This window comes from Protopterus annectens, chromosome 17.part0, assembly GCF_019279795.1.
Source record: "Protopterus annectens isolate FY-2018-M chromosome 17.part0, PAN1.0, whole genome shotgun sequence".
Classification (NCBI taxonomy): Eukaryota; Metazoa; Chordata; order Ceratodontiformes; family Protopteridae; genus Protopterus; species Protopterus annectens.
This window is the reverse complement of record NC_056751.1, coordinates 726,265,517-726,278,047: the sequence shown is the minus strand read 5'-3', so window position 1 is coordinate 726,278,047 and position 12,531 is coordinate 726,265,517. Positions and strand designations below refer to the sequence as shown.

At 41.4% G+C, this 12,531-nt stretch overlaps 1 protein-coding gene across 1 annotated transcript in view; it reads left to right on the top strand.

Moving 5' to 3' along the window:
• VANGL2 (VANGL planar cell polarity protein 2) overlaps positions 1 to 12,531 on the top strand; it is a 405,349-nt gene that overhangs the window by 390,024 nt on the left and 2,794 nt on the right. Inside the window, exons 7-8 of the mRNA XM_044058935.1 lie at positions 3,512 to 3,746; positions 12,163 to 12,531. The exon at positions 12,163 to 12,531 is cut by the window's right edge and continues 2,794 nt beyond it. Of these exons, the coding sequence (XP_043914870.1) occupies positions 3,512 to 3,746; positions 12,163 to 12,423 (496 nt within the window). The 3' untranslated portion in view covers positions 12,424 to 12,531. The remainder of the gene's footprint in view (positions 1 to 3,511; positions 3,747 to 12,162) is intronic.

Genomic DNA, 12,531 nt, shown 5'->3' with positions numbered 1-12,531 from the left:
GCTGACTGTGACTGCTTGGGAAAAAAGGTCTTCAGTCCCACTTGACCATGAAGGCAGACTATCTCTCATACCAGCTGAATTCAGAGCTGCAGATCCCCATAAGTGGATTAGATGCTACACGAGGATACGTTCCACAGATAATTCTCATATGGTGTGTCCCAGAGATAAACTTATTTTGCTGTGGATCACCTGGCCACTTTTCCTTTCAGTGGATGTGTTTCTTTCTTTATACATTCCCTGCAGTACTCTCTAGGGTGACCCTGAAGGTTGGGGAAGGCGTGCCGAGGGCGCTTCTCATAACACAGGCAGCATTGATTCTTCCTCTTCTTGCTAATGCCCAGGATGGAGTCTGTCATGCTGCCTATGCAACAGGACCCCCTAATTCAGGACAAGGGGGATCCTCATGCTCTCCAGCCTAAGTTGTGTGCAGGTTATAGCTTAAATGTTTTAATCCTGATGCCCTTAAATTATCAGTGTACTGAAGTTATGTCGACTAGCGTAAAGAATACTCAGGCATACTAGGCATCCTAAAGCTAATTATACTGGGAATAAACCCCTATGTCACCCACTGGATTGCTAACTGGCTGACAGGATGCAGGAAATCAAAATAGGGGAAGTTACCTCCGTAAAGAGACCAGTCACCAGTAGAGTACCCAGGGTTCTGTGCTGTCACCTCCCCTGTTTGGCATCTACATTTCTGAAGTAAAAGCCTGACTTACTAAGTTTGCAGATGACTGCAAGCTAGGAGCAGTTATTGAATCTCCAAATAATTTAGCAGTCGCAGTTAGGTTTGTGCCAAATAAACAACTTATGGCAAAATCATGGACTAAAAATAAATGCTAAAAAATGCATTATTGCATCCTTTTGGAAGTCATGTACCACAGGGAACTACTGCATTAACAACACACCCCAAGAGTTGACACAATTGTTTGAGATTTGAGAACTTAATGTGGACCAACTTTTGACTAACATGTCAATTGTTGTAAGACAGTCCTTCTGTATTGCACAGCTTGTAAACAAAGGGATTGTGTCTAGATCTAGGGATGTCATTGTCCCACTTTATGCAGCCATCTTTAAGCCAGTTATTGAATTTAATTCCCCCTTTGGCATGGATATGTTCAAACACATACAACAACTGGAACGCCCACTGAGATGCCTTACTAAAAGGATATAAGGCCTAAACAATATGTCGTACCTTGACTTACTCAAAACCCTGTTGCTGTAATTGGTATCCTACAGACTGCTAAGAGATGACCGTTGTCTGGCATAAAAGGCCTCCTCTGAACCCAGTACTAATGGATTTACTGTCCATAAGAAAGTCAAGTGGCATCAGGAAATACTGTGCTGGGGACATAAACCACTTCTGGAACATCAACAGAATGGTTTGAGAGACAGGTATATCTCCTGGACAATACCACTGCTGTAGAACAGAATCCCCATCCACATAAAACAAAGTTCATATTTGTCTATATTTAAGCACAACTTGGGTCTATTAGTGGAAAACAGAAAATTTTCCCCAGGACAGTGGCATCTCCTAAATGCTTTATCCTTATGCATAGGTTCCCTGAAATTTTCTGTGGTATGATTCCAGTTATTCTCATTAATGGTGATATAGAATTACTGATCATGGAATGGGCAAGACCAGTCTGTAACCAAATGGTTTAGATTAATTCAATCACAAAAAGGGAAACTGTCTAAGCTTAAAATGGCCTACAAGGACATCTAGCTTAATACTTAAGTATATAAGAAGGCCAGGAAGCCTGTTATAGAAAATCTTAACAGATTGAATGAAAAATATTTTTGATTCGGTGCCAAAGAAATAATTATAACTCTTTTAGTTTCCGTGCCAATGGTCCTGCGATACCGGTCTGAGTGGTTTAATTTCAGGTTTGTTTTTTGTCTCAGTAAATGTAGATGTTTTCGCCATGTTAGCCGGCATTCTGATGGAGCCTTTTTTCCCTTCGTTGCAGCTTGTTATGTTTAAAAATGTCTGGAAAGGTAACGGCTCCTCCATGGAGCTTGACTTTTTTCCTGGAAAATCTTACATAGACCCCATCTTAATCCTGTTGCTTCTGTATCCTTGAACATCCTGACATGGAAAACTGCTTTTACGTAAGCTATCACTTCAGTTAGAATGGTTTTAAAACTACAGGCCCTTATGCATAAAGAACTCTTTCCATCACTCCATAAAAGTGTGGTTAGTCTTAGAACAAACCCATCTTTATGCCAGAGGCAGTGACTGATTTTCCCTGAATCAAGCTATACAGCTGCATAATTTCTTTCCTAACCATCCAAAGCAAAAGTGAGAGAATTATGAATTTCCTTGAAGCTCATAAGCAACTGAGGTACAGACAAATAGAACATTAGATCACCTCTGTGTGTCTTTTGCAAACAGGAAAAGGGAAAAAAAAACTTTTCTAAGCAGCATCCAAGTGCCTGCATCATGATATTTGTTTTCTAAAAAAAAAATGTGAGGCGGGCACATGAGGACAGAATAGTACCAGGACCCCAGCAGTTACTGTAGGTTTCCTTGGAAGTGGGTGCACACCGTCTATTTTAGAGGCTGCCTCTGTGCATATATTTTCTAAAGACTGCAGGTTCGACATCGTTTCCAAGGAAGGACTAGCTGTTCTGCAGTTTGCTGCATCTTGCCTCTGCCCGTCCTGCCATCTCCCATTCCTTACAAGTTCTGAAAAATTGTGTCACTTTTAAGTGCTACTACAGCACTGATTTGCATGAAGAATATAGTACAATTGTGCAGGAATTCACCATAGTAGTAGATAATCACGTAAGTCACTATTGATACTAGTTTTGTTCCTATTTTTCCTCTTATCTTTTGTTCGGCATCCCGGTTCTGGGGTGGAGTACCTTTTGCCATGGATTATCTCCTCTTTCCTCACAGGGTGGCAGTCCTGTTAAGGTCTGGATAACCTTGAAGAAGCCAGCTTTCCAATGTACCTGGCCCAGACCTCTTCCTTAGAGGTTACAGGTAGGACATGATTCTTGCTTTTGTCCTCTAGAACTTTGCATATGAAGGGGCAGGGTCTCTATTCTTCTACACGTGGCACCAAGGTAATTCTGGCTTTATCCAGTGAATATATTAATGACCGTAGGGGTGGGTATCTACCTGACCTGACAGGCTAAGGGTGCTAAGCTCTGGAAGTCAAACCAAACATTGTCATCTATAGGAAAAATCTGAATAGTACTGAATAGTAAGTACTACTGCAATGACATGCTCAAACATCTGTTAAGTGGCTACATAACTGTAATTTTCTTGACTAACTTAGTTGTAGAAAGCAGCATTAGCCTCCTGTGACTTCAGAAAAATATTTTTCCAAGTTGGAATCATCCCATGTTTGTTACAAATCCATGTTTATTTAATACAAAAAAAATGGGAAGACTATATCGTTAAGTAAAAGTGTGCATCAGTTCGACGAGCTGGTGGTCGAATTCAAGAACTTCTGATATGGTGAAGCTTTGTAACATCTTTCTCCCTGTTCTTTATTAAAAGGCTGGTGGTTGCAGTGGAAGAGGCGTTTACCCATATCAAGCGTGTACAAGAAGAAGAACAACAGAAGAATCCCCGTGAGATTATGGATCCGAGAGAGGCAGCCCAGGCCATCTTTGCTTCCATGGCACGTGCAATGCAGAAATATCTGCGCACAACAAAACAGCAGCCGTTTCACACGATGGAAAGCATTCTGCAGCACCTTGAGTTCTGTATCACCCATGACATGACCCCCAAGGTAAGACTAGGAACTACGAAACAGTTCCACATTTGGTAAAATTGGGTCAAGCTTATTTGTTAACATAAGACACTGTGTACTGATGGTTCTAGGTTCACAGGTTTAGAAAACAAGTTTACACCCTTCTGGTCATTCAGGAACTTGATAGCTATTATTCCATGGTGGAATTTATAGGTACCCCTGCAGCCATCAGGGGTAAATTCAGGGAAATTCTACTCCAGAGTAGTGAGAGCCATTTGATGGTGCTTCTGAAATGTGTAGTAGAACTCGTAATGGTAGTTTTAAAATGAACGTTTTCTACATTTTCTGTGAGCATTGCTCCCCACCCATATTTATACATTGCATTTCCAGGGTTTTAAAAATCAAAAAGTAACTAATAGTCAGGAGCACATGGTGCAGATCCCCACTACATCTCAACTGGCAGATGTCAAAAATCTGATGAAAAGGCTCATGAAAAGTAGGTACATCCAGCTAAAATTGTGGACACGTTGTTAATATAAACTTTCCAAACGAATTGTCATTACCCCTTCCCACTTGCAGTAGGATTGCAGGATACCAGTCTGAAGTACATGTTTAAAAAAACTTAGCATCAAATAAAAACTGCAGTCTAAATGTTCAGATATCACCAACATTAAGCACCAAAATCAAAAGGAAAACAATGTCCAAGAGAGAGCACTACTGAAATGGAGGGCCAAAGAGAAGAAACATAAATTTACAGAATGAAAAAGAGAGGTTCAAGCCACCTGTTCCTCAACTGTGTTTTATATGTTGGTGAAGATTAAGATCCTCGGATGTAGTCTTGATAGAGGCACTGGAGTTACAGGGATACAGGAGGACCGGAACAAAAAAAAAAAAAAAAAAAATATATATATATATATATATATATATATATATATATATATATATATATTAGTGTAGTCCAGATTCAGATTTGCTGTATCCAGGACTTGTATGTAAGCTTCTGAGCCCCCCCCCCCCCCCAAGCTTTCTGTGTTTGAGGGAAGCCTTCTAGCTTATTAGTGGGAGTGGTAAGCACTAGGTAACCTATCTACCACATAAGGAGTGGTTCTGGCCCAGAAATTGTAGTTATTTGCCGTTTGGGCAGTTTTTCCATCTCTCTCAACTTTCTGATTTAAAAGCCCGCATTTGCACTTGTTTCCCCCCTTTCCTGTAACTAGTTTAGTCCAGATACAGATTCTTAGTTTTAGCACTTGAATTTGCTTATTCGTGATCAGCACTTGTTCAGAACTTGTAAGCACTAAATAACCTACTAATTACTACAGCACTCAACCTTCCTCATTACCTAGAAGAAAACAGTTTTGGTACTTACCTTCCTCACTTGCTTAGAGAAAAAGAGCTCTTGTACTCACTTTCCTCACTTATCTAGAGGAAACTAGTTTTTTATTCAGGCATGTCCAAGGGTCTATCTGATGAATCTGGGCATCTTGGGGCAATGTAGAAATTGCCTATGTACACAGACAACCCTCTCCTCCTACCACCCAACACTACAACCTGTGAGAGATGCACTTATCTAGCCAAACTGTAGGTAAAGCTCTCTCCAATCAAGACTGAACTTGACAGTCAAGAGGAGAGGGTAAACACTTGCACCACACCACACTCATCGCACAGTCTCACTAAATCTACACCACCAAAATCCACACATAGAAACACAAAAACATTCATGGAGGCTCTCAATAATAATCTGCTCAAGCATCAGAGACCTCCAAAGCAGAAATGCAAGCAACCTCCACCCCCCAACACAACCCAAATGACAAATAGCCCACAGACTCAGTGTGCCACTCAACCACAGCCAGTAAGGCAAAACAAACATACCCAACACACTAGTCATAGGTGACTCTATAGTCAGGCACACTGATGTCCCACTCAGCAAGCTAAACAAGGAAAAGGTTACTGTCAGCTGCCTGTCAGGTGCCAGGATCCGCCACATAACCCACGCACTCAGGTCACTCCACAACAAGTACAGATATGACTCTGTCATTGTCCATGTTGGTGTGAACGACCTGAGACGTACCTCCCTGGACTACATGAAAAGAGACATGGAAGAGCTCTCCGATCTTGTAGCCCAGGCAAGTATGACCCTAGCCCTGAGTAGCATTCTGCCATCACCCAGATTGATGCCGCAATACAAGGACAAAATGATTGACTTCAACAATTGGCTAAGCTTCTGGTGCCATTCTAAAGGGATCCAGTATCTGTCTGCCTGGGATGACATGGTCGACAGACCACGATACTTTGCCAGAGATGGCCTGCACCTGTCACCCCTGGGATTCCGGATACTGGCTAAGGTTCTTGCCGCCCCTATAGTGCCTTTTTTAGGCAAGGTTCAAATGACAAATTCACCATCGTAACAGGAGCAGGCAAGCAAAAACTGAGGGTGATGCTACTCAATGCTAGAAGTCTAAATCTCAAAATGCACTCACTCGAGGCGCTCCTTAAAATGAACATCGATATCTGTACAGTGACTGAGACCTGGTTCAAGGCTCCAGAGAGCACCCCTGCACTACCAGGCTGTAGCTCATACCACACTTTTCGGCCATGTAACCTGGACCGGAACACCAAAGGCGGAAGTGTGTCCATATTCATTAAGGATATCCATACCTCCAGGCTAGTTGCTCAGCATAATGCAGCAGAGGTTATCCAAGTGCAACTAACTCTGGGCAAAACTGCAATCCAAATTGTAGCTTGCTACAGATCACCCACCATGCCCCAGGATTCCCATTCCTCTTTTCTTGATGTACTGGAAAATATTAGGGTTCAACCAAACATCCTAATAATGGGCGATTTCAACTACCCCACCATTAACTGGGAAAACTACTCATGTACCATCTCCTTTGCTCAACACTTTCTGGAATTCATAAACTCCAATGCCCTGGATCAACTTATTCACACCCCCACCAGGGGCAACAATATCCTAGATCTAGTCATTACCAACATGAGTGACTGGTGTTCCACACCTGAAGTCAATGCCTCATTGGTCCGATCCGACCATAAGCTAATTACCATAGATATCCACATCCTGCCCCCACCCCCCCATTAAGGAAACCATGGTAAAAAATTTCCCCAAAGCCAACTTCATGCTTCTTAAGACAGAAGTGGTGAACTTCATGACACCCATGCAGATGGACAGTACAGTTATGACTACTAAATCCTTCACAATTGCACTTTATAAGCACTTACATGAGTGCATGGATCGTGCTATCCTCCAAAAAAAGGAGGCCAATCTGGTGGTCTCTGCCATAAACAAACTGTACAACAGAAGGAAGAAACTGCTGCAAAAGAAAGTAAAAGCCCACGAGTGGAGGAGCTCCCTGGTCAGCCTCAATAAGAAGCTGCAATCCCTGATAAAATCCTCCAAAGCTAGTTACAAAAACAAAATCGCCACTGATTCTAAAGACAACCACAAAGCGTTCTATAGCTATGTCAAGAATCTCAAAGGCAACACTCAGATCTGCTTTGAGTTACAGCACAATGGCACTAAATATACAGACCCAACTGATGTTGCCAACATCCTGGCAGATAGGTTCAGTGCTAACTTTACCCCCCTCTCACCCCCTAAAGAGCCCATCTCTATACCGGAAGAATGCAAAGTTCCTGTAATCACGGCTGCACATGTAAAAACCACACTCTCCAAAGCCAAGAACACAGCATCCATGGGACCAGATAACATCTCAGGCTTCGTTCTACACAAACTACAGAATGAACTGGCACCCCACCTAAGTACCATGTTCAGTCATAGCCTCACCTCAGGCTTTGTGCCTGCTGAATGGCGCACAGCAATGGTTATCCCACTCCACAAGGGGGGAGCCACCACGAACCGCAGGAACTACCTCCCCATTAGCCTGACGAGCCTGGTCTGCAAGGCCATGGAATGTATCATCATGGAACTTATAAACAAAGATATTGGTAATCTCCAAACTCTGGACCCCACCCAGTTCAGGTTTGTAAAAGGCAGATCATGTCTCCTAAACCTGATAGACTTCTTTGAAGCAGTCACCAAAGCCGTAGACAAGGGTAAGGTGGTTCACACAGCCTATCTAGATCTTGCCAAGGCTTTTGACACCATCCCCCACTCTGGAATTATAGATATAGGTATAAATCCCTATGTCACAAGATGGGTTGCCAACTGGCTCACTGACCGAACCCACACAGTGAAAGTAGCAGACTCCAAATCCGACTTCAGACCAGTGACAAGTGGAGTACCACAGGGTTCAGTCCTGGGCCCTCTCCTGTTTGGTATCTACTTCTCTGAAGTACAGGCTAACACAGAAGGTCTTTGGCTAATGAAGTTCACAGATGACTGCAAACTAGGAACCATAATCAAAACTCCTAACGGTGTGGACATCCTACAAAAGGGCCTCACTGAGACAGATGCCTGCTGTCAAAGCCATGGCCTCAAGCTCAGTGCCAAAAAGTGCATTGTCATCCCTTTTGGTAAAAACTCTGTACCCATGAACTACAACATAGGCGGTAGTATACTTAACACCGAAAGTGTGATAAGAGACCTTGGGACACAGGTGGACAGTAGACTCTCCTTTGATAATCACATCGCCACAGTAGTCAGGAAATCCTTCTACGTGGCACACCTCATCACAAAAGGTTTCTCATCCAGAAAAAAAGAGGTAATTGTTTCCCTCTACTCATCACTCATTAGACCCATTATAGAGTACAACGCCCCTTTTGATATGTACCTCACAAGATATCTACAACAACTGGAAAGGCCGCAGAAATACCTCACAAAGAGGATTACTGGCCTCATACAGATGCCCTATGCAGACAGTCTCGAAAATCTCCAGCTTTACTCCATCGCATATCGCCTACTCAGAGGTGATCTCTGCCTAATGTACAAAGCTATGTCAAAGCCAGAGCTGTTGGACATGCTCTACTGAAAGAAATCCCAATCCCTCCGAGCTACATACTCTAGGGACTTAAACCTTGTCACCACAATAAACAGAACATGCCGGAGGGATAGATTCCTGTCCCAGAGACTTCCCATACTCTGGAATAAACTACCTATCTATGTCAAACAGAGCTCCTCATTAGCACTCTTCAAGAAAAATCTTGATGATTGGATGGGAAATAGGAAATTCACCCCGGGGATCACCTTTGTGGCTCTGCTCGACAGTGGCACAGGAAAATAATTTTCTTGGGCGGCAAAAATCAGGGTACCTTTTTGGCTAGGCTTGTATAGGCCCCAGGGCCGATAGCCCAGTACCTACCTATGAACAGGGTCTCTAATGGCATGGTAAGCAAGATGGAGATGATTCTTTAAGTAAGTAAGAGGGGCACCACTAGCAAGTTTCTTACTTTCTAATGAGTTGCAGGTACTTCATCAGAAAGCAGGAAAGCAACCAGCAGTGTCCCTCCATGCTCAGTGTTGGGATTTCTCCTTTTTGTCCTTCACTTCTCAGATCTTCTCAGAGACTCAAGACCTCTGGCTAGCAAAGTTTCCAGGTGACTGTAAACTGGGAGGAATTCTTACTTTCTGACACCCAGTCTTCCAGAATGAATGAATTCTCCTTAGTGAAACTCTTGGTGTATTAAAATGGGCTCAAACTAAATGCTATAAAGTGTAGATTTGTCACTTTTGGTAGAACCCCCCCCCCCTCCCTTTTTCATAATGTATAGAGAACACACCACTACAAAATGAAAATGTGGTTAGGGACCTAGGCCCATGTGCTGATAACCAGGAAAGCCTTTTATCGCCAAAGGTATATCATTTATGTCTAAGGAGGTAATTACTCCCTTATACTCAACATTGATCAGACCAATTATAGAGTAGAGTAACATCTATCTTATTAAAACATGTCAAACAGAAAGATCCCAAAAGGTTTCTAACAAAAAAAAAAAAAAAAAAAGCAAATAAATCCAAGCGACTTTGGCATCCACACTCTAGTTTAATTTGAAGCGCTTTTCGTCTGCTTCAAGGCAGACTTCTTCAGAAAATACACGTACCCAAATCTAACTACATTAGTGATTACGCTACTTAATGTAGTTAGATTTGGGTACGTGTATTTTCTGAAGAAATCTGCCTTGAAGCAGACGAAAAGTGCTTCAAATTAAACTAAAGTGTGGATGCCAAAGTCGCTTGGATTTATTTGTTTTTTATTTAGTTTGTCGGTGTTTTTGCTTGTAAAAAAAAAAAAAGAAAAAGCACAGGCCTAACATCCTAGTTAGCATAAGCCGTCTCAGTCATGGCTGCATCTTTTCCGAAAAGCTCTGCTAAGCTTAATTCCATTTTCCATGCGTGTTTTTTCTTTATAAACTTCCTCTTGAAGTAAATGTTGTAATATATTTGCATTTGTAAATATATATGTTTTATAGCATATCCTTGTACCTGTAAATATGTTTTGTTTATTTATGTGATCCTATTCACCCAGGTGGTCCCTGCAAATGGTCTGTTGAGATCAGTGCTCTGCTCCAGAAAAATAAATTAATAAATGAATAAAAATAAATACACTTGAGCTTTGCATTGCATCCAGTAAATTAATATGGTTCTAATAACACCCACACATGCGTACATTGTCTGTAGTGCTTGATGATATTGGATTACTTTCCATCATTATCAGAGACATTATTGGCTTCCTTGCCTCTGTACTATTGTTACTTTGTTACTTTTTGAGATGGAAAATTAAGTAAGGGGCTGAACCTGTGACATGACATAAATACCACAGGCTCATATGCACGTACACACACACACATACATACACACGTGTAAATACCTGTGTGTGTGTGTGTGTGTGTGTGTGTGTGTGTGTGTGTGTGTGTGTGTGTGTGTGTGTGTGTGTGTGTGTGTGTGCGTGTGTGTGTGTGCGTGCGTGTGTGTGCGTGTGTGTGTGTGCGTGTGTGTGTGTGTGTGTGTGTGTGTCTTTTATGTGTTTGCAGCTTAAGCTATAAGTTGTTTAAAATGGTAAAAAGATTTGAAGGGGTAAAGATAAATTGTCAGGCTTTTCGTGTGGAAGACTGTGGTACAGTAAGGATTGAGAATTTGGCATTTTCCCACCCCAGTGCGATCTCATAGTTGGCATATGTAAGTTGCAGGGGGCTTACCCCATAAGAAGAAAAACATTTATTTTTTTCGAATTTCATAACATCTAACACTACAAATCACAAGAAAATAACACCCCCTCCACATATAACAACACTAAACTACCAAACGCACTTTTTATTATGCCCCCCCCCGGTAAATTAAATATACCAACTCCAAGATCGTACTACAGTGGGAAAAAGTTAATTTCCTAACCCCACTGTATCAAGCCCCCTTGCAGAAACATAGTAAAAAGTGTGTTTGGTAGTTTGGGGTCATTATGTGTCGTTATATGTGGAGGGGATGTTATTTTCATGTGATTTGTACTGTTAGATGGTATGAAATTCGATGTTTTGGGTTTTAGATGTTCTGGTCTCAATGTTATGACATTAGATGTTATGGGTTTTAGATGTTTTGAAGGGGACCTATATATATATGTATATATATCCCAAATAGCTGAAAAGTTCTGGTACCCTTGGTAGTGTAAGCTGGGGTTTAGAAGATGAAACATTTACAAGCAGGGTCTTGGAATATAAATTATAAGTGCCAAACCAGGAATGAATTTCTGGTTCCCATTCATGGTTTGCTTTGTGGCTTGATTTTTAGGAAGATGTCCAGTTTGGAGAAACTTTAAGGGATGTTATCCCACTGGTGAAATGAATGCGTATTTTCCTCTCATGTTTAGCAATTTGAAAGTCTTGCTCATATCTTGTTTGTCTACTACTTGTGAACATGTTATGTTTTATATTTTGCCAACTAAATGAATGTCAAGTTTAGGCCCTAGATGTTTCCCATGTGACATCCTTAAGTTAGTTCAGTAACTGAGTTGTGTAAAGCTTAACAATGTTTAGTTCTTTCCTGTATTCTATGTTTATTTTCTAAGCAGCAAGACAAATTCTTTCAGTGTTTTAGACTGAAGTATGTTGCTAAAGAAAAGTATTTCCATTACCCAAAAAAAGTTTTTTATGCTGAATGAAAGCAAATTGGTAGGTTGGGATCATAAAGTGGAATTGCTAACGTAAGTAATTTGTAATATGGTAAAAAAAATTAAAGCTAAATAAACATTAGAAAAACAAAGAATAACTTTATTGCTATGAATGCAAAACTGTCTTTTCTTTTACTGTGCTGTTCTACGAGTGCCCTTTTCAGTTCTGCAACTTTTCACACCCCTCCCCCCCTATATTCATGTCTTATTTTTCTGTTTCTCATGGTTTCTGTAATTCATTCTGTTTTTTTGTGGCTGTCTGATTAGTACCTTATTCTGTCTTTGTATGTCTGAAACGTAGTGCCTTTGTCTTTTGCATGGTTATTTTTTTCCACACACACACACACATACTAAATGTTGTATCACCCGTTCTTATTTTACTGCAGGCTTTTCTGGAAAGGTACTTAACCTCTGGCCCAACTGTGCAGTACCACAAAGACCGCTGGCTGGCAAAGCAATGGACACTTGTTAGTGAGGAGCCTGTAACCAGTGGCCTGAAGGATGGCATCGTTTTCACACTGAAACGCTTGGACTTCAGCTTGGTAGTGACTGTAAAGAAAATTCCTTTCTTTAAAATTAATGAAGAATTTATTGATCCCAAGTCCCACAAGTTCGTCATGAGATTACAGTCTGAGACTTCTGTTTAACAGTACATTCCACCAATTTAACAGACTAGCAGGACACGCCCCCCAGAGGGTCAATGAAGTGCTGAACCTTGTGTCTGTAGGGCTTTCCTTTTGCCTGTGTGATCTGTC